Below are 27,754 nucleotides of genomic sequence, written 5' to 3'. Positions count from 1 at the left end.
CGTGGTGATTGCATTGAGCAAGAGACTCCACGGAGTTGCTACAAACTATACACACCTCCTGTGTGCCTTTGGTATAATAATTATATCCAGCTCTTTCAGTATCCCATGCTGTATTTAAAAAATGGTAACCCTGCACCATAGGTGGCTGAATCAAAGCGCACAGTGAAGTTGAGAATCGGAAATATTGTTCACGTTTGTAGATAATGAAGTCTGTTCAAGTTCTCATCTATCTAGAGTCAAGGTGGAAATAGATGCCCAGAAAGCAATGAGAATGAGCTTGGTATGATATGGCAGCAAGTAAAGCACTATGTACTCGTAACGTTAAAAAAATTAATGACATTCAAAAGTGAGAAACTTCTAGGTCATGTGAGAGTCAGTCAGGATCGGCATCCATTGGAACGTAACTGCCCACAGACTGAGTCAAATGGTCATCCATACTACTATGGATCCATACCTATCCATACAGGAAACGGAGTATAATGCGGAAGTCATTATCGCATGAAAATACACGCTGTGGCACATTGTATTACAAGACTGAGTGTTCCAATCTTGACATCGCCATGCTCGCAGCTTGCAGCGATCAACACAACATTAACATTGTCGAGATGGTTGCAGCATACAAGGATACTAATGAAAGTGTGCATTTGCAATCAATGGCTAGAGATTTGCCCAACTCAGTATGTTTGGCTGCCATGAACAACTGTCTTGCAGAACGCCATGAACAGCCATTGCTTTCATTGCAATCAAAGTGTGCTTCATGGGGCTGCATAGAGTTTCAGCTTGAGAGTCCAACAGCACTGCGAGTTGGCTGGACAGAGCTCCAGATCAGCATCAATCAGGGATTAGAAAGGAATGTATTTACCTGATTTGAACGGATAGCCTGCGCTCCTCCTTGCTCTTGCCTGAATTGTAGATTGGCAACTCACAATGACACAATGACTATGGTCTACTTGTCTCCATCAGGCAGTAGATCAGAATAGTCACCGGCGCAAATCTTCCTGTAGGTAGCACCGTTGTACATGACCTCGGAGCTGTAGTTTTTAAATGTGACCGGATGTAATTGTCCTCCTCTACACTGACACGAGCACTTTACCTTCCTCTTCCTTGGTACATAGCAATGCGGCACCTTCTCACGCCTCTCGACGATGTCCAGACAGCAACGAAAAGATATCATCACTTCAAATTCTTCCGCGATCCATTTTCCACCTTTTCCATATGGACAGCGTCCACAGTGAAGATTCAATGGTGTGTCATCTATTGCAGAAAACAATCGTCCATTTTTGCATACTGTTTCACTTCCCGTGTTATTCACATCAACATTTCTCCTAACCTTAAGGGACACCACTGGTCCTGCACTAGCTAGATGCATTCCTGCCATAATGGCAATGGTTATCGCAAAGATCCACTGACCCATTGCTACAGCTGTGTCTCAGAGAGTCGTACAAGCTGAAAACTGCTCATCGGTTGAAACTGTGCCTTTTTCCCTGAAACGATCTCTTTTATAGGCCGTGATCCGCACCAAAGCACACTCAAATTGCTGCTAGCAGGGCTGCAGGACTGGGCACTATTGCTAGCAAGTCCACACCCATGTTGTATGTGAACTGTGTCATTCAGCAGACTAGGCTGCTTGGTATAGTAACATACTGCATGCAGCAGTGTATCACATGTCAAGACAACTGCAGCCTTTTATGACGATCGCAATCTGGAACCTGACAATGCCTTGTCATGGGATCTATAAAAAGCTCTGCCCGTTGACATGTGATCTGCCGACCAAGGGCAAGAAGTCCAGTACGTGTGCACGGCCGGGTGTTGGCAGGAGTGGAGCAGCGCAGCACCCTGCATGCACGCACGCCCAGTGTTCGCCTGCCTGCAGCTGCACACAGCAACCTGTAGTGCATGGCGCCTGGACTTCATTGTGCAGCACTGTACATGTAGACTGTTCCCATGATGCATCGCACCATGAAATAATGGCAATTGTTGTTCACAGCCGTGATCCACAATGACCAGTCAGTTTCATACCAAGAAACAAAACCTGCCACCTCCCACCCCTCATAGTAGAACAAGCAAAGTCCATGGAGATACTGACCACCCCAAGACACAGATGAGTAATGGCTGCGAGAGCAACGATACGAACAGGTATCTAGAAAACATGTACATTGGAGATTTGAGCATGAAACAGACCAGCTGAGACCTTTACTCGCATGATTTTAATTAAGCTACCAAATGACAGATTCGGAGAAGCTCACGTTTTCTGGTGATATATAGAAGTGACCATGTTGGGTAAATACAGTGAAATTGTGCGTGTCAAGCTCAGGAATCGACTCTCTTTGGCTAAGCCACGAAAGGCATTGCATTGCTTTCCAAAATAGCAGCTAGGACACCAAGTGAGCCAGCCCTCCTGATATTCTAAAAATAACTCCACTGGAGAGAAGTCAACATGGCAGACTGCTAGACCAAAGGTCCCCCCCCCCCCCCCCGACTAATGCCACAAGATTGCTGTGACCAAAATAGTAAGCGAACAGCTACGTGACATGAACACTGATGAACACAGTACGCTCACACACTGGAACGTGTCCAGAACTGCTCATATGGCATATTTTCTATGTTCTCAGACATGACAGGTGCATTGTGCGCAGCTAGGCTGCATACGATGCGCTCCCGGTGCCTGTCACAGATGCGTGGGTGCGACCAGGCGTCAGTGTGCAGAGCAACAAGCCGCAACTGGGTGTGGACGTGGAGCATGAGACGCCACCGTCACTTCCCTGGCATTCTTGATGACATGCCGCTCTGTTTACCAGTGCCTGTGTTCTATTTTCGAGGCCTCCCGGATGCCAAGGAGATAAATCACATGTGTGGGTGGAATAACACGTAGGGACATGACATGAAGATTGCTTGGGCACAAGAATTCCCTCTGCTCCAAGCTCTTGGGGAATAGAACATGGGTAGATGGTCACGAGCATGGCACGGTATGCGACAATGCCACACTGGGAAATATTTTACTAGACACAAACACATATTCTGTATTAATTCTGCACGGAAAGCCTAAAACCTCTGGCTGCACTTGAAACAGTAGAATTAGTGAATGCTGCTGGTAGTTCCGCTGTGTATTTGCTTTTGCGCAACAAAACGAGCGCTTGTATGGACTACGAGATCATGGGAATGTGTTTTGACTAGTGTGGCAGTGCCATGGTGTTTTAACTCCTTATGGTGTTATCATGATGGTAGCAAGCAACCAGCACTGCAGGGTTCCTTGCACCCCATGTGTCAATGACGGGCTGGCCCGCGGGCAACGAAATTGCATTCACGACACGAGCTCTGGTAGTTGTACTGTTGTGTCCACCGATACAAGGTGATTCCACCAATACAGGGTGATTCCACCGATACAGGGTGATTCCACCAATACAGGGTGATTTCACCGATACAGGGTGATTCCACCAATACAGGGTGACACCGATACAGGGTGATACCGGTGCTGTGTATGACTAGAATGTGTTGGTCTCTGCCCATACCCAGTTGGGACTGATCCATACACCTCTCGACTGCTCAGTTCACAGTGTGCACATCATATATTGACGCGCAAGGCCGGCGGTGTGTCTACGGATGTGAACACGTCAGTCTGACTAAACCGGATGGACCCACACGCGAGCCGCGAAATGCCGTATCAATCGGTACAATCGCAACAAACACGAGAGATGGGCGGATTATTTCCCATTTACTAACCGAAAACATGGCATTTCGACAGGGCGAATACAGGAAAACACAAACACGACGTTTTGAAAAACCTGATTGCTTCAGCTCTTCGTGATAAGCACCTTATTACATCTGCTTCACACCATGTACCACTTGAAGGAAAACATGAAGGAAAACATGAAGGACCAGCTGTGGAAAAGACAAGTATGTACGGACACAGTAGATTACCAACTGATGGACTTCCACAGCCACACTACTCTTAAGGCCAGCTTTGTGTCGATCACGGGTAGCTCAGGGGCTGATTGACCACCAGCAGCAGCAGCAACACTCTGGAAGTGTGAGGGGACTGCGTTTAGCCAGGAGCTAACAACTCCGGCGGCCAGTCTTTCTTGCGTGACCGATGTGAACGCTTCTTCAAGCGTGATTACTCATAGATTACTCATACAATCACTATGTAGTATTGTGGTCTAGGCTGTAGCCTCATTCACAGGAGACTCAGTGCAGCCAACATCCCCACACACGAAACGTGTTGTTAGAGAAACCCATTCGTTTTGGAGTAGCTCCACGTGCGTGCACCTCTTTCTGGAAAGTTCTTGGGGTGGATGCGCCACTTCTCAGCGTGTGGAGTTGGGTGCGGCTGCATGCATGTGTTATCCCATTGTTCTGGATCCAGAACAGATGCATGTTTACTCTTAGAAGTAGGGATTAGCTGCGTATTCAGAACCAACAAGTGATGAGCCCTCAAGGGCAATGGAAATAGATAATCAAGACGTGTGCTGGCAGCTTTCTGACATGCTGTTCAGAATGTGTCACCCAGTATACATGACAGCCGTATTGTCATGGCTTGGGACAGTGCTCGCGTGCTGTGCCCGTCAGGCGTGCACGCGTGCGTGGGTGTGACGAGGCACCATTGTGCGGAGTAACACGCCGCTACTCTGCATGAGGACCCGACCACCTATGGGACGGGACTACTCTGCTCAGTGCTTGGCAGTGTTACGGGTGTGATTGCAAGTGTAAACGGCGAGAACATTCTCATCGACATTCCTAGAGAACTCACAACGGCCGCTAGCACCCGGAATATCTCACGGACCTGTGTTCTATATTTGAAACTGTCCGGATGCAACGCAAACAAGTCACGTGCAATCATGTAGCTCATAGTCATTGTAAGCGGCTAGACATTTGTGTGTGTGCCAAGCGCTGGTGCAACCACTATCACACCCCCTTTCCTATTAGCGTATGCCTGGCACCCACCCAAAGCAAAACCAGTGGTACTGTTTTTCACATTCCCATACTGTCTGCATTGACATGAACAATGAGCGGCATGTGACAATACAACGCCGATAAGGCGATAAGGCATATTCTCATGAGACGAAACGGATACAACAGCAGCCACGGGGCCATCTCCAAAAGGAACAGACGGCGACAGGGCAGGCTGGCAATCTTGCCGTGTGCATTCTATTGTACATGGTCACACGTTAGCACTCATCGCTACTTCAGACAGTGAGTACTACATTCAGTGAGCAAGCTAGATACTGGTATGGCATGTATTCTGACCAGTGTTGCTCTATTTGAGACTATCGAGATGCTGCTGGCAATGTGCATGGACCATTGTAGCAGTTTTCGCTTACGCAACTCCATTTCCTTAGAAGAGTGTGAGTGTATGTGTGTAGTGGTGGTGTGTGCGTGGTGGTGGTGGTGGTGGTGGTGGTGGTGTGCGTGTGTGTGTGTGGGGGGGGGGGGGTACACATAATACCAGTGACCTTGGCGTTATTGGCGGACACAGAGTAGCATGCGTGTAGTGGATGGGAGTTTTGCTCTTTGACCACTTTGGTATTATGCCGCATGTACCCCTCCCCCCCCCCCCCCCCCCACACACACCGAGTTACATGGTAAACTCGATACATTGACCTTGAAGGTGATGGTATACCTATACATGCAAAAAATGTCAGTCTGACTGACTCTCACACGAGCTATGGCATGTATTTCTAATAACTTGTTAGATACGATCAAAACAGACACGAGAGTACCCATGCCCATGCTGTAGCACAGCCAGCTTTCCATTCACAACCAAATTTGACAAAGAAACCACGCATACACACAAACACACATCTTGGCAGCCTGATTGTTTTAGATCTTCTTGATAAGCGACTTTATGACAGTACAAATACACCGACAAGACAGGGAAACACTAATGTTTCAGACCTTCGTGATAAGCGGCACGCTGCACCTGCTCCACGCCATGTAGCGAAGACAAAAAACAGCATGATCAGCCGTGGAGGTAGCATGTACCGACACAGCAGATCACCAACTGATGGCTTTTGCTTTCACAAGCATCCTGTTTGTAAGGCCTGAATTCCGCTGATCACACCTGGGTCGGGAATCATTGACCAGGCATCACCGGAAGCCTTGCCGACTCTCAAGATCCCAGTGCACGCTGCAGAGCTTGCGGCAGACGGGCGTTTAGTGAGCGGTGCTCGCGGATATAATGCCGGCCTTGCACAGTCACGGCTCATAAGCAGTACGGGCTTGTCAGAAATACTGATAACTTGCTTTGCACACGTATCAGTTGGAACTCTGCAGTAAGTTAGAGTGGAAACTAGACACGTGCTAGAGTACCTCAACTAGAAGCTCAATATTGTTTTCCTACCTAGGTGTCTTCTCCAAGAAATGAACCGCCTAAGACTTAGCAGACCTTCTTTAGATCAGCAGTGACTGTGCATGCATGCTGCGACACATAACATGTGACTGCTCTCAGCTACAGCAAACTCGCTCGACCTGTCACTTGTCGTGATCAGCTGTAGACCTACTACCTGCAACGCATGGCTGTGCAAGGCTCCTTGGCAAAACAGTGCCATGGGCACAACTTGGCAGTACACATAGCACCACGGGGCACCCGCACAGTATACGCAGTGTCATGAGGTTGTCACGAGCTTGATGATAACAATCCATGTAGCCAGTCTTTTATTCCTTATCGACATTTATGAGCATGTCTTCTTGGCATGACCACATACACAACTACTTAAATCACCATACGTGAGGCTGTGACATGCAACTCAATGCCACTCGGTGCTGCTAGCATTCTACACACAACCTGTGCTGTTAGCGTCTTTATCTAACGTTACTACACGGGGGAAGCATGGATGCAGCGGATGGGATTTTCGATTTTTGATCACTTTGGTGGGTCTGATCTACTCACCTCCCACCGCTTCAGGAGCTGCATCTGCACATTGATCCTTGGGGGTGGTGGCGTTCCTACGGAATGTGAACCATGATTTTTTTATCACACTTTGAACAGAACATTCCATTTCCACTCACCTTGGTTCTTGACCAGGGAGTTGTACGACTCCTTGTTCTTGACCTGCCCGGTACGCGAACCAGTCGAATCTATTTTCTTGCGTGGTTTTAGAAAATGGGTTTCAGCACCCTACACATAATGTAGTCTTTAAGTTCCAAAAAGCAACTTCTGTTATTCGAACGCAGGGACCAGGTTGCTGGTGAGAATTTAGCACCAGCCATAGCCCAGAGCTGGAAAGAAAACGAGTTGCTTTGCATGCAACATGGACACATGGACAATCAGACCTTCACACGCGGAGTCAGGTGGTAGAGCGCTTGATGCCGCTGCCAATCAACAGCCTTCTTTCAAAATATGCCGCTGCCTGAGAAAAGGGGGCACCTATCACTGTAAGTTAGCATGTGCATGGTCGCAAAAATATTTTCGAGTAATTGCCAATTGCCAGGGTAATTTTTAGTGATTACCCTGCATTGTCACATTTTCGCATAAAGTTAAAACGTATATTTTCTGGTGAAAAGTGGTCATCAAGGGAAGTCTATTTGCACACACATCTCTACCACTATCAAACTAGTCCCCCGGTTAAGCTTTATACGACTTACCTGTCAGGCATCAGCTCCATACATCACAGCAATGTCCTTACCCTCTCAACGCTTCCTGGGGTGAAGTCCGTACTGTCTCCAAACACACCTCTGCAGAAAATACACAGGAAAAGGTCCTGCTTTGATCAGACTATATTGCCATAAGTTTGAACTGGGTTTCCAATTTGGGGTGGCCGTAGCAATGATTTGTGTCACGTCTAAACAATTTCATAGGATTGTGCAGTTTTGCTGCCAAGGGTTGGACCATATCTGCATAGGCTACCACCACAGCCGGGTTAGTCCTCTGCAGACCACAATCATACATGCATGTTTAGGCGTGCTTTGGCTCATGCAGTATAGAATGAGTTTACGTCTGTCCTCCCTAATTTCAAAATCATACATTTTGCGCAGGCCCAATAAGTACTATGCCGGTTGTCTACTGTGAATCTGAGGTCAAGCGCCACGTGGCCAAATACACTGCAATATACAGTGAAACCGGTCTAAGACGACCGCACAAGGGACCTTCAAAATGTGGTCCCTGTTACCAGGTGGTCTCCTTATCCAGGGTCATTTGACAGGAAATGGCATCCCTTGATCCTGTTTTCAGTGGTCTTCTTGGACAGCTGGTCGCCTTAGCCGAGTGGTCGCCGTGACAGGTTCTACCGTACGAGTAACTGCCCGCAGTTGCAACTACAATGCAGATTTAGTGAGCATGAACAATAGTAGTCAGCGTGCGGGACGTACAATAGTATTCCCAGGCGGGTTCAGTGAAAATCAGCTACTTACGTGTCAACTACGTAGGCCACCACTCCTTGACCAGCATTTTCTGCAATGATACAGGCACACCAATCAGAACTTGAGGCTGGAGGACTCTGAAGTGAAAATTGTACCTGCGTGTGTGGGAGGGGGGGGGGGGGATTACCATCTATGCTGGTCATTCAAGGGACCAAAAGTGATAGTAGTCAATCGTATTTTCAGCTGGGAATTTGATCACCTCATGTTGCCACTCGCCACATGCCATCACATGCAGCAGTGGCTAACAAACAATTACTGTAAAACATGTACTTGTAATTTTAGGTGCATTAAAATTTCGGTGGCAGGAACCTGCCAGGTTTCAGGTGTAATCAAATTTTAGAATTAGGTGACCAGCGTTCCCTTCACATACAGTGCATACTCTAGTGCCTTTTAGGTGTAATTTACATTTAGGTGCCTGGTTTCTCAGGCTACCGAAATCACCGAAATTTAAGTTACACCGAAAATTACATGTTTTACCGTGAGTATGCTGTCTGTGTGTACGATGCAGCAACAGCAGAGCATTTTCTGGGATCTGAAATTATGTCTACCTATTATAATAAATCTTCAACATGTGTAGGCTTTACAACAGGCCACTATTACTGCAATGCACATCCTCATGCACAGCCTGCAGGACCTAATTTCACAACAATTTGACATGTATTGATGGTTGGTTTTCAGTACGCCAGCTTCGCCAGCTTCTCAGCTTCGAACATTTCCTGAGAACGGAACATGTGCGATGAAACATTAGCTCTGACTGCAATACGATACATTGGCACAAGAAAATCCACGAATGTTCTCAAATGCACGTTTGCAATGTCTATACTAGCAATGCTGACCTTCATAGTCATATATGGGCCGGTCGCGGGCATCAGTAAGCTGTCGGAAATTGATCCTAGCAAGAGGCTGCAAGGCACACAGGGAAAGGACGCCAACATGATGTTATGCGTATTGGTCAGCCATGACATGGCAGAATAACAGACACAGTACAACGTGTCATTTCCCTACACTTCATTATGCATGTGCTCCATGTGACACTGTCAATGAGGGTGAGAGCGTATCCGTTCCCGTCATGTTAAGCATGCAGCTGTGACGTGCACCAAATTTCATATCCGTCGCCCACAGTCATGGTATATGAACTACACCATCGCCGTTTCTGAGCACCGAGGCCCATAGTACGACACTGTACTGTGCAGTTCATATTACTGCTTTGCGCTGTGTGTGTGTGTGTGTGTGTGTGTGTGTGTGTATGGGGGGGGGGGGGGGCAGGCGTCATCACAGGAGAATCTGCGAGGGCCGCTGTATTGCTTTGCGGGGAAGTGATGACAGTTTGTGCAGCATACTGTTCTCCTGCATCAGTCTCTCCTGTCTCCCCAGTGTCACCAGCAACTGAATCAACAGGTGACATGTTAACATAGCAGAGGACTGAATATCACATTGGCAATAAAAAAATTCACAGTTCGCATGAGACTCATTGGCAATGGCATAGATATAATACGAGTAAGGAGCAACGCTGGACCTTACATCCTGGACGTTGGTGTCGCGGGCACAAGTCTGACTGCTCTGACGTGCTCTCAAGCGATGACCAGCACCGTGTGAGCGGCGCTGAGTGGCAGCACCTCTCCGTTTCCGCTTCTTGCCAAGCCCGCGGAGCTGCGACACGTAGAAGGGTGGCAAGCGAGGCTGGCGCAGGAAAAAGGATGGAAACGATGCTAGCCTGGCCTCGTTGACAAGAGACTGGATCAATGGGACAATGTCATTAGGCTCGATGAAGTCAACAAGAGCATCGGCACGCAACGCAGCTGTGAAGCTGTGACAACGAAAGAGCGTACAGTACAAAATGTCATCAGACTTCGGAGAACCGTCTAGAGAGACGGTTATACACGTACGTCTCTGGTATCTAGAGTCAAGCAACGGTCACTAGGAGAGTTAAATGCTGTCGGTAAAATCAAGAGTACCATAAAGTAACACGAGAGTGCCCCACCATCACTCCCTCTCTTGGTCCGGCGTGTGTAGAGGTAGTTTCCTTTTTGTAGGTCACACCACACATACCTTGTACACACATCGCATGCTGTGCAGTCAAGCTGTACTCAGTTTGCCTTGGAACGATGTACGAGCTGCACACAAGAACATGCTGAGTGTGACCTTAGTACACTAAGATTCTCACAACTCCTCAAAGCTCCTCGGTGTAAAGTAAAGTAAAAAATAATAATTATTGTCTCCGTTCCCGAAGGTGTGAACAATCTAAAAACCGTGTCACTAGTACATGTATATATCTTCACAATGATACAAGCATATCTTACCATTCACTGGCTATCATGCTGAATGCTTGTAACTCGTTCATGTGATAGCGGAATGTGACACGAGACGAAGCCGTGTCGCTGAGGAGCTGCGATGACACCGTAGTGATGAATTGATCAGCTACATGGTACACAGGAAGTAGATGATGTCAAACAAGAATGATGTGGTAGTTCGGTGCAGGCAGACTTGTCTTAGTGCAATGCCGGCAACAGTGCCAGAAACAGCAAATTTCACACCATCAGTTTCATTCAGAAACTAGAGTCTGGATCAACCATCACCAGCAGGACTCCACCCGCGGACATTCGATATGCATATAGGCCAGAGATGCCCTGACTTCTGAGCTATGGTGTAGTAATCAAACCATCAGAGACTGTCCTACTACCTCCGACAAGCGAAACTTGGCGCGTTTTTTTATTTTTTGTGTTGGTACCACAACTTCACAAGGCTGTGAGTGTGAGGTACGACCTACTTGTAGCTCCATGCAACCGGGTGCAGGAAGCCAAGCCACAGGCTGGTGAGTGGCACATGGCTCAGACTTAGTCAGAGGCAAGCCAGTCTCTCGTGTACCAGCAAAACAGTGCGCGCGTCCATTCTGCGAAGGAGAATCGTCGTGATTTCGCGTTGCAATGGAAAACCAAGGAGTTCTCTCTCTCTCTCCACTTGGTCACTCCGCCAGCACAGAGTCCATACGTCCATGCCAAACAATCCTAGCGTCTTTCAGAGCGATGCGTCTCTGGTGGCTAAGGAAAATCGCCAGGAATTGCTGCAGGCAATTTTGGACAGTTGGCGAGAAAACCCGGCAAAACAGTTGGAGTCGATGCGCTTGTGGAGGTGTTGCACAGTTCTTACCACGTCAACCTGGATAGTGGCGGCGGAAACGACTACCCTCGATACCGTGGCTCAAGCACAGCACACAGGAGCGACATTGAGATTTTCAGAGCGAATACAACAGAGGTACTTGCTGCAACTGAATCCGCTCTAGTCGCACTTTCGTCTCAAAACAGGAACAATTCCTCTCCAGACGAAACTGCGATCTCTGAATCAGAGGAGAGTGATTCAGCCGAACAGATGTCTCTAATGTCCTTGTTGAGCAATACAAAGTTGAATTTCGGTGAGTCAATCATTAGTTTTGATTGTAAAGTGTGAGTTTTTTCTAGTAATTTGCAGTAAAAAAACGCGCCAAGTTTTGCTTGTCGGAGGTAGTACATCTTTTCCAGACTTCAAAGCATCACCATAAATCAAACTTCTTCCCTCAAACTTCCACGACTCTCCGGCAGCTGTCCACTAGCTCCCCATCAAAATTGGCCATGGGCACATTGAAATTCAAAAAATAAATAATGAAAATCCGCGGCCCGCATGAGACTCAAGGCGAGTTTTCCACATCTACCGGAATGCCACCACACTCAAGGATCAATCTCCGGATGCAGCTCCTAAAGCCTCCACTCACTTGCCACGGGCACATGTTTGGCTACTGAAATCCCATGCAGGCAGGCATACACCCTATTTGATTGAGAAGAAGGGCCAGTAGCTTTTCCGAGTCAATTGGTACTTACCCACGGCTCGTGGTGTATCCGTGAGCAGCTTGACAATGCTGTCCTGCGTCACATCAGGCCTACACGGCCTTTCGATCGGCGATGCAGTGGAAGGCGGTGGCATGTTAGTATGTACAGCGCCGGGGTATTTGCGATCCAACGTGCCACCACCTGTTGGAGGATATTTCAAAACACGGAGATGTTTGTGAACCTGATGAAGGCAATTTGCTGAAATGTTTTAATCATTGTGAAATGAGTTGAATTATTGCAGTGTTAATGGGAGACAGCGTGTGGGCTCTACTCGTACCTGTTTATGAAACTGATGGAAGCCTCGCTACTTTTACTAGTACGGAGATGCTTGTATGCCAAAGTCATTAAATTTTACAGTGTACAGTGGAGCTCTGGTAAGATGCATGCATCCACATGGGAACAGCAAAGTGTGCTTAGTATAAGAGATGCTTCTTATCAGAACACAATTCACTGTGGAACAATACAATCGTGCCTAGAACAATGTCTGTACTAAGCGTAAGAGTACGTACTAGGTGAGCGCCATTGTACAAACTCTTCAGCATCACGTACCATGGATATAACATGTCTGTCTGTCTGTCTCTCTCTCTCTCTCTCTCTCTCTCTCTCTCTCTCTCTCTCTCTCTCTCTCTCTCTCTCTCTCTCTCTCTCTCTCTCTCTCTCTCTCTCTCTCTCTCTCTCCCTCTCTTTCTCTCTCTGCTATTGGCGTGCCTGGTTGTGATGAAGCCGAGACCCAAGGTCGGCAGAGCATCCCAGACCACGCCACCACTCCCCTTATTCATGGCTCACACATGACGGGTTCACGTGGCTCTAGTAAAAAAATACCACGGGATATAACGTTAGGCAATTATCCTGAGGACCCCGCAGGTATTGGATCTCGGACATACGAGAGAGCTTGGAAGCTCAGGGCCCTACGTTATGCTTTTTTGCCTTGATGACCTAGACAAAAAAAAGCATAGGGATGTTATAAATTCTTTAAAAAAATCCTTTTTTTAAAGACATAACCTGGGATTCGAACCCGCACTATCGCGCGCCCTGCATGCATCCCCCGATATACTTCGCATACATACTAATTCTTCCAAGTTGTTTCACATTGTGATCTTGCATTTGAAAGTCCTATTTGAATATGCATTGTGGCCAGCCGTCTTTGATGGCACGGTACGGTAGGGGATAGGTACGGGACAGGTACGATCGAGGGTAATACGACACCGTCTCCCGTACCGTACCGTACCATCAAACACAGCTGGCCACATACAGCTGCCCGCAATATTCAAATAGGGCTTTCAAACGCAAGATAATAACGTGAAGCAACTTGGAAGAATGGGTATGAATGCGAAGTGTATGGGGGAATGCATGTAGGGCGATAGTGCGGGCTGGAATCCCAGGATATGCCTGAAAAAAAATAGGAGAATTGAAAAATTTATAACATCCTATGCTTTTTTGCCATCAGATACGGATAGCGCCAGGCGTGACACAAACACACAAACAAATACCAAATTAAAGCTGTGTGGACCCTGGCTAGCGCCAGACGTTACTGAAGTAACGTCTTCTGCATAGCTACGGGAATAACGAGAGAGCTTGGAAGCTCAGGGCCCTACGCTATGCTTTTTTGCCTTGATGACCTAGACAAACAAAAGCATAGGGATGTTATAAATTCTCTAAAAAATTCCTTTTTTGTAAAAACATAACCTGGGATTCGAACCCGCACTATCGCGCCCTGCATGCATCCCCCGGTCTTTGAAAAATTCCTTTTTTTAAGACATAACCTGGGATTCGAACCCGCACTATCGCGCCCTGCATGCATCCCCCGGTCTTTGAAAAATTCCTTTTTTTTTTAAGACATAACCTGGGATTCAAACCCGCACTATCGCGCCCTGCATGCATCCCCCGGTCTTTAAAAAAATCCTTTTTTTTAAAGACATAACCTGGGATTCGAACCCGCACTATCGCGCCCTGCATGCATCCCCCGATACACTTCGCATACATACTAAGTCTTCCAAGTTGCTTCACATTATTATCTTGCATTTGAAAGCCCTATTTGAATATGCATTGTGGCCAGCCGTCTTTGCTGGTACGGTACGGTAGGGATAGGTACGGGACAGGTACGATCGAGGGTAATACGACACTGTCTCCCGTACCGTACCATCAAACACAGCTGGCCACATACAGCTGCCCGCAATATTCAAATAGGGCTTTCAAACGCAAGATAATAACGTGAAGCAACTTGGATGAATGGGTATGAATGCGAAGTGTATGGGGGAATGCATGTAGGGCGATAGTGCGGGTTCGAATCCCAGGATATGCCTGGAAAAAAAAATAGGAGAATTGAAACATTTATAACATCCCTATGATTTTTTGCCGTCAATACAGGATAGCGCCAGGCGTGACACAAACAAACAAACAAACACACAAACAAACAAATACCAAACGAGAGAGCTTGGAAGCTCAGGGCCCTACGCTATGCTTTTTTGCTTGCTCATCATGCATGTGACGTGCCAAAGCCGTGTGAACCCTGGCTAGCGCCAAAGGATACTGAAGTAGCGTCTGTTGCACTACTACGGCGTTAATATTTTTTGTATATTTTTAATTTTTAATTTTTTTGTTACGTTTCCTGTGAACGGTAGGCGTATGCGGATAATGCCGGCAGAAAAATTGGCAAATTCGGTACTTTTTTGGTAAGTTTCCTGCATGTTTGGTATGTGGATAAAGAAATGGAGCAGAATTCGAGGAATTGCCCGCCATAGGTTTGTATGGTTCTGCCAATTTCACTGATTTTCGAGCAGAATCTGCCACCTTTTCGAGCATTATCCGCACACCCCTAGTGACCGGCGCTGACTCTGCCGATCACGGGCGTTCTGGAGTCGACGCGATGTCTGTCCTGCCGTTTCCTGTGACCGGGGCTGACTCTGCCGATCACGAATGTTCTGGAGTCGACGGGATCTCTCTTCCGACGTTTCCTGTTACCGGCGCTGACTCTGCCGATCACGGACGTTCTGGAGTCGACGGGATCTCTCTTCCGACGTTTCCTGTGACTGGCGCTGACTCGCCCGTTCAGGATTATTTTGGAGACGACGGGATCTCTCTTCCAAAGGTTGTTTTAGCTGACGCATCATGTCACATATTCGGCAACTAACGTCCATTCTAATTGCATTTCTTCATCTCCCTACTTCGTATTTCTTTCAAGAAAATCTCCCTAGACAGCACGGAGTCGTTTACATAATACGACTCCCTGCTATACATCTATATACGTTATAATTATTATGCTATCGGCCTACATGCGATTCCCGGGCTGGTCGACAGGCGGCCCAGCCAGCCTGCTAGTGGGATCTCGGCCTCGCACACAAATCCACACAAAATGTTACTGCACTGAATGCATTCCCCCGATACACTCCGCATATATACTCATTCTCTTGATTGTACCGTATTCTTGATGGTACGGGACAGGTACGGGATAGCGTCAGGCATGCCGATGGCACAAACAAACCAAAATATATTGTGGCCAGCTGTCTTGGCTGGTACGGTACGGTACGGTACGGGACAGATACGGGATAGCGCCAGGCGTGACACAAACAAACAAACAAACAAACAAACAAACAAACATCAAATTAAAGCTGTGTGGACCCTGGCTAGCGCCAGACGTTACTGAAGTAACGTCTTCTGCATAGCTACGGGAATTAAAGCTGTGTGGACCCTGGCTAGCGCCAGACGTTACTGAAGTAACGTCTTCTGCATAGCTACGGGAATAAATCCATTTAGGTCGCAGATCATTTACAGTCATTGGAGGTGTGTTATTATACTGATGCTTCAAGGTAGCAGTATCTTCATGGCCGGTTGAAGTAACTGCTGCACTGAGCAAGTCCTTTGAAATGCTCTATCATCAGGGAGCCTTGTGAGCCAGTGAGTTCATGGGTATCCCAGAGCAAACCCGTGTTCCAAAACGCATGCACATAAGTACACAATAGTCGTGGAGACGCTGTTGATGTCACCCACCGTTTGATATCACTTGCTCCTTTACCACAGTTCCGCCGCTCCCATTATCACTATCACCATCGCTGTTGCTGCCATCGGCACTGTCCGAGTCCTCCCGCTCGCTGGCATCCTCGAAATGCATTCCATCCACCGTGCTGTCTACATCCTCCGTGTATAATTCCGGGCGCATGCCTGGCAAAGACGATACTGTATGTGCACTAGCATCCGACTGCACTGGTAACAGCAGGTAACCTGGACACAAGCGGCGTCACAAGGGGACTTAGCAACAGTGAGAAAAGGCAGCATGTGAAGAGCTATGGTGTACACATTGTTGCCGCCAAATGCCATCGTGCATAATGAACAACCCAGAGTGCATGCAACATTACTTTGCTCATGAGCAGAATCTGCTTGCATTCAGAGTAAGCTAGCAGTCGTATCTACTTACTTCAACTCTTTTCTATACTCCTTTCTTTTCTTTTCTTGCCGTGGTTGGCTATCACCCCTCCCTCGCACTTTGCGTGCCAATTGGTCATGAACCACGAGTTGAGTGAAATAAATAAAAAATAAAAGTAGGTGAAACGCTACGTAACAGTATTACTCTCCTGGTGATAGCTTCTGGACTGGATCAGCCATGTCAGTGAATTATGTTGGGAATCTACAGTTGTGGCCAAGGAAACCCAACCCGTGAGCTGAAGGCAGTGCCAAGGCGCACGCAGCTTCTGCAGGCCTTGGATGGGTTTTGGATCGTGCATGATGTAATTGAAATGGAAACGTAGCGCTATATTTGATTCGCGGTTCGGATTTCTTTGGCCACGACTGTACAATGTAAATGCCCAAGTCGATAAAACCAGGGTCAAGTCTAACACGTGCTGAAAGTGTGCAAAGAGTAGCATTTTTTTTATGGTTTGGTCCATGTTTTTAATATGGGGTACTCGTACTCAAATGGCATGCGCTGTGCACATAAATCACGGCCTGATCAGTGTGACACTTCACATGCAAGATGTGAACAGTGTACGGAGCAATGAAATACTCTAATTTCAGAAATTTTCGGTGCTCAATATTTTCGGTATGAGAGCAAAAGGCTAGGTTAGGTGAACTGAAATTTTCGGTACAGGAAAGCAGTTCCCCATTGGATTATACGTGTTAGTGTTTGTTCGATGTATTGAAATTTTAGGTATGAAACAGATGCACCGAAAGTACCGAAAATATAAGTACACTGAAAATTTGTGAAATTACAGTACTCACTGATACTCTGTGTGATTCATCAGTGTGTATCATGGGCGACAAGGGCCAGGGTCTTGAAAAGGAGATTTGATCATGATTATGTTTGCAGTGTGATAATGGTGTGACCCCAGGTTTAGCTTGGGTCCCTCCCTGGGCTAATAGGCTTGAGCCACTGAGCATCTCTTACACCAGGACACTACTGTAGCAGTAGTGTCCTGGTGTAAGAGATGGCTTTCGAATTAGAAGTCATCACTACAGACCAACTATTGCAGATAATACTAACATTCATTAGTGACACTTCCGACATGTAGAGATTCCAGTGATTGATTTCTGAATTCTGTTTTCAGTTTGTCAGAATGTCCAGCTTTGCATTCTGGACCGCGTGATGTCTACTCATCGTAACAAGGTACTGGGAATGCTACACTTACCAGCTAGTAAAAGGAGTAGTGGCATCCATGCACTGCTCCAGCGTCCAATAGCGAGCAGCGCACTTGGTCGTCTGCGACTTATTGCTGTCCTGTGTTGCTGTATTCGCCTGGGATGCGAACTACTTGCTCCAAATCTTCTCGCGCTGCTTCGGTGAACTTTGAACTCTGATCTGAAGTCGTCGTCCATTGCGCTTCTGCCTTGCGCAGCAGAACAATTTCGAGCTGTCAATGTCATGTCGATGTCGATGTCTCCAGCAGCGGCCATCGTGTCAGATCGGATGAAGATGGAGAGGTCTTTCCGAGATGTCACTTGGTTTACTCCGCCACAGGCACAGGCAAGAGCCGTGCAGTCTACCATGCACAAGGAATGAAACCCCAGGGTGATGGCTATTGCTGTACTGCTTTTCACTCTGTGTCACATCCACGTACCGGTGTTCCAATGCGACCATCAAATTCTCGTTTCTTCTCCGCCATTTCTGGTGGCGGCTCTCTGTTGTCGAGCTCAGCTAGGGTCGTTGTCCGAGTACTCACGCTTCACGCGGTATCATCCAGGATCACCCAAGTCACCGCGTCCTCTCCCATTGACGTCTGGCGTGAATAATTCAACGAGATAGGCCGCTGCGGGGGCTCCTATCGTCAAATGGGCTCTCGAACATGGTGGCTATCTCGCCAGCATTATGTTTCCTTCGCGCTCTGGAGCAGCCCTTCCACTGGGACAATCCTGCAGGCGTTCGTCGACGGCTACAAGTTCAAGGGGGTCGTTTAGCTCCGTCGTATTTCGGTGGCCGAAAGTGGCCTGACGTCCTAGCTTTCGCTTGTGTGGCTCGCGAACAAAAAATTAAGTGCTCGCAAGTACGAGGTGTCTTCCTTATCCATATTCTTCGCGACGCCATCAGGACTACGCACCTTCAAGCACCCGAAGACGACAAGGTGATAATTGCCCGCATAGTATCGGCATGCCGTCCCTAGAGGTCGATGCCTTCGTATGCCCAACGCTGCGCATTTCATGCCACCGGCTGACCAGCACGCCGACCACTTCAGAAGCCTCGTCACCAGCATCTGGAAGCTAGCATGCCTGGAACGGTTTGACCAGCCTTGAGATGGACATTGCCGTGCGCTCAAACTCAAAGCTCATCTTCGTCCAGCACTGCACGGGGTAGTACTGTGGCCTTCTTGCATGATGTGACGCAAAACTCAGAAATGGTCAACAGCCGCTGAGATGAGAGTGCTCTGTCGGTATTTGCGACATTCTTCGCATGGATAAAACAGCCGTTCTAGCTCGAGCGTGAACAGACCGGAGATTACGTACATCGTTATGCCCTTGCCAATGCAGCTCGTATTTCGCTATGCAAGGACTGACAGTGACTTAGGTCAGTGACTTCTTTTCCGTGCGGTCCTCTACGTCACTTTAGTATGATTGTCTCTCTCGGGTGCACACATCTTCACTTTGTAGAGTTTACTTTAGGGCAACACAGTGGTGAAAGACAGCAAGTGCAAGGAGGACTCGGAGAGAGGGAGACTCGACGGTGCGTTCACACCTTGTACCTAATACTAAACCTTGGCTTGGCTCGCTAGTACTAGTAGTAGTAGCCTACTTTCTAGTAAAAGTAGTAGACGCAGGGGCGTGCTCGGCCCCCCAACTAGGGGGGTGCACGGGAGCCGAGGGGAGCCCCCCCGGCAATTTTCTGCAATTTGTTTGCAAACTTTCTTGAATTTTAGAGCATATTTGCATACATTACAATTGCCTTGGATCAGATTGAAAATTTTTGGGGGGTGCACGTGCCCCCCGTGCCCATCGCCGAGCACGCGCCTGTAGACGTCTATCTAGTCGATATGCCCTAGCACCAGCAGCGCATCACGCGAGTGGGTTCACGCGGGGGTCTGCGGTGACCAGTCGGGATTCAAGTGGATTGACATACATGATTTACATGAGATAGCTATAGTCTAAGAGTTCACACCTGTAATTATGAACCAATCCATGGTCCGTTGGTCGACATCCCTCGGCGGAGGCGTCCATATCATCCGTAGATCTTCTGTAGCGTGCTAGACAAGATCAAGAACGAGTCTTTTTCGAAAGACTCTTCTTGTCTTTACTTGCAGTCGCGAACCTGGTGAACTCATTTTATAACAATGTCACGAATGTGAATTGAAACGGTTTGGAGCCATGAGTCTGTTCGAGAAGGGTGTCATCACTATTTTTGACGAACAAAAGCAAACTTTCGGTCTGACTTCCGTTCCGCCTCGGCGACAACTAACCTGTTACTTTCACTTGCCGCAAAAGGAGGTCGCACCATTCCTCAGCGTGTGCTCTACCATGTACACGGTGACGTAGAACTAGATCTACGTAGTCGTTAGTTTGTTGGGTGTCGTTAGTTCCAGCACTCAGCAGGTGCCAGGTGAGGCCATGAGGATCAGGAGCTGGAGGTCCGAACAGATGAGTCATTCACCACCTTGAGATCTAGGATAGAATTATTAATTTTTAGTTACGCGATCACGCCATCATCAGGCAAAGCATTACAGATTCTTGAATGCTTTGCCTGGATCCCGTGGAGTGGCCAAACGCCGCGGTATAGCACATACTGCATAGTGGAGCGCAAGAACTGGTTCATCCTGCAGCACTGGCCGTACATCATGGGTCACCAGACTCACCACCAGGGAGTCATACCCAAACCGTTTGGGCACGACTCTCTGTTCAGCACTCAATACAAAACTAGCATTGATTCCACTGCATCCATGCACAAAAAAAGCATATTCGATGACCTCACTCGCACAACCGGTCCTCTTTCAAAATAAACTCTCATTTGGTCCCTCTACTCTCCCAAAGAAAGCCTCTTTGCTGCACACATCACTTGAAATGTTAACCAATAGTTTTCAGGCCTAATGTGTAAATGGCTGCAATGGAGTCTGCAAGTACATGTAGATCTCCATGCACTTAGTTAGATAAGGCTATTGTTTCGAAATAGATCCAGCCGGATTTCAGATGACTTGAATCTGAACCAGGCCTCAGGGAGTAGTAAAATACCGGTATTTTACTACTAGAGAACGGTTTTATTCACAACGCCATTTGGGCCAATCATGTGAAACCATGAAGTAAGAGTCAAAGCAAAAAGACAACCCAAATTCAAAAATAAATAGAACACTCAATTGAAAATAATGATTGTAAGATTGAACACAAAAGCTTCCGGTGTTTTACTACTCCCTGGTCTGAAACGCTGCACTACTGCATGTAAGCCTTGTTTGGTTTTCGACATAGTGCATCATCCGCCTAAGACCGCCTTGTAACATGCTGTCAGCCGATCAACATTTAAATACCGTAAAAGTCCGTAAATAAGTACCTGCCCGAAAGAAATACCCCCTTCATTCTTTTGGCTCTGTCTGTTGAAGTCAAGTCAAGCCCGATAAACATACTGCCCGAAATAAGTACCGGTACGGTGCGCACATGCAACACGTAGCATGTACATCGACATGAAAATGACTTCTCCACTACACACAAGTCAGGTCCGAAAGTAAGTTCGCGCCCGAAAGTCAGTACCCGCCCGAAAGTTAGTATGGGTGTGGTCACTAAATTCGAAAGTAAATACGTACTTATTTACGGACTTTTACGGTACTGTACTAGTCTGCAGTGTGCCAGTACGAGAAAAACGGGCAAAATGTCACCCTTGGGTGTGCACCACAATTTTGATTGTGTCTATCCATGAAAAGGGTAGTGACGTGGCAATTAATTTTGACAAAACACCCCCAAGTGCTAACTGCATCTGCACGCGAACCTTGAGCAACAATATCTCGAAACCGAACAAGCAGCACGCTTCGTTCTTCCTTCAAAAACCCAGAACTACACAGTGGAGTCATAACCATAACCACAAATTCATTTTTCGTTCAAGGAATAACAAAAATTCTGACTGCACAGTGGAAACAGCGAACGCATGACGTAAGAAAAGATCAAAACACAGTACGCAGCCAGACGCTGTTGATCATGATGCTTGCACAACTAGCCTCTCAAGTCGTGCTCTGAGTTCAATGCGAACAAATTTTAATAATAAGCATACTGTACCAGCAAGTAGCAAGAACACAAACGGGTAATAGTGACAATACTCTTTATTCACCTCGGTCAACAAGGTGCAAAAAAAATAGAAAATGAAAATCTTCATGCAAAATTACCATCAATTTTTCCTAACGTGTATAATGTAAAATGATTATTCAAACACTAGTTCGCAGGATGAGAGGTGGAGAAGAACAGCGATTGATACAGCAAGGACATGCTTACAAGTTGTGACGCTCGGAGCTTGTCGAGTTTACGCCGCGAGGTTTTCAACAATAGCGTATGCCTGTTTCAGTTCTAAAGAAAAAACAACAAACACGCAGGAGAAAAGCATACAGACAATGGACTGGAAAATCGAGCACACGCTCACTCGCACAAATGCACACGACAGGTGGCAACAGTGTGAGTCAGTACAGCAGGTGGTTGTCAGCAGCTGCACACGCTCACTGGAAACACACAACTCCACTGGTCAGCAAGGAGTAGTGGAAGAATGTGACTGTGGTATATCCGTCAGATTCGCCTGGAATAGGTCTTGGATGAGCACTATGGAGTACGTCTCCATCGTTAAGCTATCCCACTTTGTTAGTCAACGACACCACTAGAGAGGCAACCGCCACGCCCCCCTACCTACCTACCGCCTCCGCCACGGTCACGCTCAATACCACCACCGCCAACGCCACAGCCACGGCCACCACAACACCACACTTACTACCACCACCACAACACACGCACATACACTCACACCCCTCTCCCATCATACGTCATCCATGCTACTAACGCAACTCACCAGATAAGAAAACCCGGAATTTGTCGCTGGACATTGAGAACGCAACGTTCTCCTCGCTGTTCGACTCCGCCGCCTTTACCTTCATCTGCAACTGCACACTGGGCTCCTGCACTTCGCTGATTTGACTACTCGAGAGGATGTAGTCGACACGCCAGTCCAACTGCTTCAAAGAGCCCACTGCAACACAAGGTACACAGAATGGAACACATGGTAAACCGTATTTTCCGGAGTGCAGGCCACACTGGAGTATAAGTCGCACCAGATTTTTTGTCACAAAATATAGACATCTACTTCAGAGTACCCGATTTATCACCGTTTATTTGACCATACAAGTATAAGCCGCACTGACTTTTTTTGGTGGATTACTGGTGTGTAAAGCGTGGCTTATACTACGGAGCATACAGTACTTGTCATAAAGATTGGCTGGCCAAAGTGAACAAAAGACCTCCGCAAAACATGATATTGACGACTGGAAACCAACCAGTGTTCAGGCTCATTACTACACGGGAAGAGTCACTGATGATTGCTAGCAACGCATGTTCGCACATGGTACTGTTTATTTCCGCGCGCACACACACACACACACACACACACACTCACACACACACACACACACACACACACACACACACACACAATCGCGCAAGCATACCCCGTCACTCTTCCCCCAAGTGGTTAGGGTTGGTTGCGTTACTCTGACGATAAGCGTTCACTTCCTAGCACTATCACGCACGCCGCTTTCTACCCCACATGCATAATAATGCATGTGACGGCATTATTTGATGCACTTTGACAACTTGTGGTGCTCGGTGACTACACATAACAAGGGTTCTTCACATTTTACAAAAAGTAACAATAATACCACAGACACAAAGAAACCGTGCAAATCAAGTTCACGGGACAACTCACATCTTAAACTGATGGCGGCGAAGTGATCTTGTAGCTTGGTCAAGTTGTCACCGTACGCCCGGCACAGAGCCGACGAATGCTCTGGAGACATAGTGGCAAAGCAACACAAACGCGAACACACGCGTGCGCACGCACGGCGCAATACACATCAACAACATGTCCCCACCCTAGCCCTGCCAGGCGGATAATGCTACAGAGCCGGTACTTCGAAGTAGAACAAACAGTTCATAAACTAATACCAGTACAGTCCTCTGCCGAGATACTGAACAACTCAACCTGGTCTGCAAAAATGACACTTCGTTTAAAAACGATCATGGCAACCATGGAAACAGAAACATTTTTTAAATGTTTCACTTGACTCAACAGGACCTTGTATGACTGGAACACGTTGTGAGTGAAGGAGATGGGTGCAACCCCAGTGTATTTACTGTACACCCCCCCCCCCCCCCCCCCACACACACACACATGCACACACACACACACACACACACACACATACACACACACACACACACACACATACACACATACACACACACACACACACACATGCCCTTGGAACTGCTATATTGACCTGAGGTGGCAACGACGTGTCTGAGACTCAACCTCACAGAAAAACAAGGACAAAATGCGGGAATTCCACAACGATGCAAAGGTGTTGCAGAAACATTTGTCTGAAATTGTTCAGCACTCCATGGTGCAAGCAACCCTTACCTTTTGGAAGACCCAGCTGTTGCAGCTCGCTGCTGAGGACTTCACTGGCCACGGCATACTTGCCAGCATTGGAGATGATGAAATGCAGAGCGGCGATCGATGCCTTCACATCCGATGGCTCTGCAGATATGTTTCAAATTCGACAAGTAGCAAGGTTAGCATGGTAGAATCGGCACAACACGTTCATCTTGTGTAGCCACTAAATATGCACAAGATAGTGTGAGTCTTAGTTGGAAACTTGACTCCAGTCGTGACGTCTCGCCTGGAGACTCTATCAATCCCTCTGCGCGCTGTGTGCACCCGGCTCTCAATACGTCACAACGACATAATGTGCGCTGGAGATCATCCTGAACTCAAGTCCAGCTCCAACTATACACAGCGCCATACCATACCCACACACAGGATGAGCAGAGAGTGAGCACCGCACCTCAGCACCACGGTCACCCGGGCAAAGAAAGAGGGAAACGGTGCGGGAAAATTGAAATTGCAAAATCGACCGGGCCACCAATAAATCCGTGACGGATGTGCGTCACTTCCTTATGGTCTCGTGGTTCGAGAATACATCTGATGAGCCAGTTGTAGAGAAGGCAGCAAAGAACAGCAGCACCTATGCACTCTTTTAAAGCCCCAAATTCACAACCAACACAGTCATTGATCAAAGGAGACTGAGGAAAACACAAACATTTTCCTCTCCAAAAAGATCATTCAAGCGTACCGTATTTAGCGTCACCAGTAAGCTTGAATACCTTCTCATACTGCAGGCAAAGAACGGCAGGAAAAGACAACAAGAATATTGCAAAGGAACGTGCACACAACGCACTGGAGCCAGCATTGACTTCTAAAAACAAGGATGGGACTACGTCACGGGAGAAACCTTACATCGATCGCTTTGCCCAGTAGATCTTGAATGACTTGAATGCAGAGCAGCTTCATCTTGATGGATGTCTGTCAGCAAGCCACACATAAATCGCAAATACGCAAGCACAGTTGAAAACAGGAGACTCGCAAACCAGCAACGAGATGCATCCAACTACAGCATACTCAAAGGAGGTACTTAAAGTACATTGTGATGTCCCAGGTATACACCAGCCTCAAGCGTGTGTGTGTGTGTGTGTGTGTGTGTGTGTGTATGTGTGTGCGTGTGTGTGTGTGTCCATGTTGGCCGGATGAACGACGACCGTATGCAGAAGCGAGTTTTGTTTGGGGAGCTCCCTGCAACACGCCCTCGCCATGGTCCACGCAAGCGGTGGCGTGACGTCATCGTGGATGATCTCCGCTCCAACAGCCCCCCCCCCCCCCCCCCCCCCCCCCCCCTGTGCCTTCTGACTGCTGGTTTGATGCTGCCCAGGATCGCTCTGCCTGGAGGCAGATTGCTCATCGTCGTCCTCCCGCGCGTGCTCCTCCTGATCCTGACTCTGGCTTCCGCTGCGCCTGTGGAAAGGTCTGCCGTCGTCCCGGGGATCTCAAGCGCCACGCTCCGTACTGCAAAGCTAGCAGATAGTCCCTTCGCTATCATTGCCATCGGCAATGGGCACGTTCAAGGTTCAAGGTGTCCATGTGTGTGTGTGTGTGTGTGTGTGTGTGTGGGAAAGATGCAGTGTTCTACAACTCGGACTTCACCATCGGCATCAAGCGTGTAGTCTATGGCGTCACTGTTCTGGCTGTCCTCCTGTATGGTTCTGAGACTTGGACAACACGGCAAAGGGACCTGCAGCGGCTTGACGTGTTTCACCATCAGTGCTTGAGGATGATCTTGCACATCGGTCGTGCACGCCAGATTGATGAGCACATCTCCAATTTGCAGGTGCGGAAATGGTGGGGCGACTTGGAGCAGCCGGCTGACAAGATTCGCAGGCGGCGGCTGCAGTGGCTGGGCCATATGGCACGTATGCCGAGGGGCGACCGCATCCCTCGTCAGCTGTTGTTTGGCTCCTTGCCATCGAAGCGCCCGCCCCATGGTCCGAGGAAGCGATGGAAGGACGTGGTGCGGACCGACCTGGCGGCAATTGGCATTGAGCCCAATTCCTGGCTCGACGTGGCAAGTAATCGCCGTGAGTGGAAGTCCCAGTGCCTTGATGGGGTGGATCGTATTGTACTTGCCCGTCAAGAGCCTGTCGACAAGCCTCTGCTTTGCGGTGTGTGCAACCGCAGTTTCCGCCGCCGTCAGGATATCGCACGGCATCGTTGTACATCGCGGCGTTCAATAGCAATTATAACCCGTGGGAATGCGCCGTCACGTCAGTCGTCGGGTCCTGGTGCCGCTTCCCGGAGACAGCGCTAATCCAAGAGCTGCCCCGTATGGGGCCACTTAGCCAGTCATGGCAGTGGAGAAGAAGGAAGAAGGAAGGTGTGTGGGAAAAAATGGAAAAAATTGATATGAAAAATAGGGATTCACTGGCCAGAAAAAGTCACTTCAAACAGCTGTGTGGTGGATACCAGGCTAAAAATAGTGGCGGTCAATTCATCAGCCTTGCAAGCTGTTGAATGGTGTAATCCCAGCACAAGTTGCTATGTCTAACATAGCTGTTCGCTATCATCGCTTCGCGATGGGCATGTCTGAGGTGTGTGCATGTGCGTGCGTGTGGCGATTTGAAGCGTCACCTCAAGTACTGCCCGACTCAGTAGCCTATCATCTCCTCTGGATACGGGGCGTCAAAGGTGTGTGTGTGTGTGTGTGTGTGTGTGTGCGTGCGTGTTTGCGTGTGTGTATCTTATGTCTGTGTGTGCTCCACCCAGGCCACGTCAAGTTATTAATTACACGCACCAGGTATTATTCTAGTTCTCCAACGATAAACCGATAACACAATCACTGCTAGATTTGAACACATGGCTCATATATGCGCTGGTACATCTCTTTCAACAACACGAACCAAGAGCCTAGCAGGGGTTGGAAATCAAATAAATCGATACTGGACGTGATTCCATCCACTTGGCAGCACTTACAATTCGGGAAAGGATGCTGATTTCCGCAAGTACCCAGTCCGGGCAGTCCAAATCTCCGCAGAATCGGAACCTCTGCGAAGAGAAAGACGAATTTACGTAGCATGGTGAAGTAAGTGTGCCAAAGGGTTCCCAGATGAACTCGAAATAGAACTTTGAAAAAATGCTACATTCAAAAATTGAGCAAATCGTACCATTTTGGACGGCCTGAAGCTACCTCACGATCTCGCTAGAGTAGACACCTTCTCTCTCGCACAAGAGGGAAATAGATACCCAGTGAAACTAGTCTGGTGATCTTCACTCCGACAAGCAGTGAGCAAAATCAAACATACATTCAAGCAAAATGCTATTTTCTGCTGCTGTCTTTCTGCTTTCTGTCTCTCGATCAAAAAACGCAAACTGGACTTTCAAACTGGGAAAGTACCTTGGACGCCTACCACGTGACTGCATGAATGATCGCCGGTCACTATGGCAGCACTCGTGCACTGTGGATTTGGCGTGTTGTACTTGTGTGGAGCATGTGTGGTCATGC

The 27,754-nt window shown here is 47.9% G+C and overlaps 2 protein-coding genes across 2 annotated transcripts in view; both read right to left on the bottom strand.

Annotated features, from left to right (window-relative positions):
• The window catches only part of LOC135815196 (uncharacterized), a 47,771-nt gene extending 28,947 nt beyond the window's left edge, over positions 1-18,824 (bottom strand). Inside the window, exons 1-8 of the mRNA XM_065328461.1 lie at positions 17,834-18,824; positions 16,203-16,433; positions 12,207-12,356; positions 10,656-10,773; positions 9,877-10,162; positions 9,192-9,258; positions 8,347-8,386; positions 7,623-7,671 (exon numbers count right to left, since the gene is read on the bottom strand). Of these exons, the coding sequence (XP_065184533.1) occupies positions 7,623-7,671; positions 8,347-8,386; positions 9,192-9,258; positions 9,877-10,162; positions 10,656-10,773; positions 12,207-12,356; positions 16,203-16,433; positions 17,834-18,191 (1,299 nt within the window). The 5' untranslated portion in view covers positions 18,192-18,824. The remainder of the gene's footprint in view (positions 1-7,622; positions 7,672-8,346; positions 8,387-9,191; positions 9,259-9,876; positions 10,163-10,655; positions 10,774-12,206; positions 12,357-16,202; positions 16,434-17,833) is intronic.
• Positions 18,825-21,678: 2,854 nt separating this feature from the next.
• Positions 21,679-27,601, bottom strand: LOC135815186 (COMM domain-containing protein 4-like). The gene is made up of 8 exons (XM_065328449.1): positions 27,417-27,601; positions 27,226-27,297; positions 25,162-25,227; positions 24,998-25,037; positions 24,283-24,402; positions 23,569-23,649; positions 22,660-22,836; positions 21,679-22,169 (listed from the first exon to the last, which is right to left on the bottom strand). Exons 1-8 carry the CDS (start codon positions 27,417-27,419, stop codon positions 22,126-22,128), a joined length of 603 nt encoding a protein of 200 aa, XP_065184521.1. The 5' UTR covers positions 27,420-27,601; the 3' UTR covers positions 21,679-22,125.
• Positions 27,602-27,754: the final 153 nt, after the last annotated feature.

The sequence above is a fragment of the Sycon ciliatum genome, chromosome 1 (genome assembly GCF_964019385.1).
Source record: "Sycon ciliatum chromosome 1, ocSycCili1.1, whole genome shotgun sequence".
Classification (NCBI taxonomy): Eukaryota; Metazoa; Porifera; class Calcarea; order Leucosolenida; family Sycettidae; genus Sycon; species Sycon ciliatum.
Note: the sequence above shows the minus strand (reverse complement) of the source record. Positions and strands in the feature narration are given on the sequence as shown.

Bases quoted from the DNA above. Each gene is read 5' to 3' on its own strand.
- LOC135815186 (XM_065328449.1), bottom strand. The intron at 23,650-24,282 runs GTAAGGGTTGCT...CTATGTCTCCAG, and splicing joins ACAGCTGGGTCTTCCAAAAG to AGCATTCGTCGGCTCTGTGC. The intron at 22,837-23,568 runs GTGAGTTGTCCC...CTTGTGTTGCAG, and splicing joins CGCCGCCATCAGTTTAAGAT to TGGGCTCTTTGAAGCAGTTG.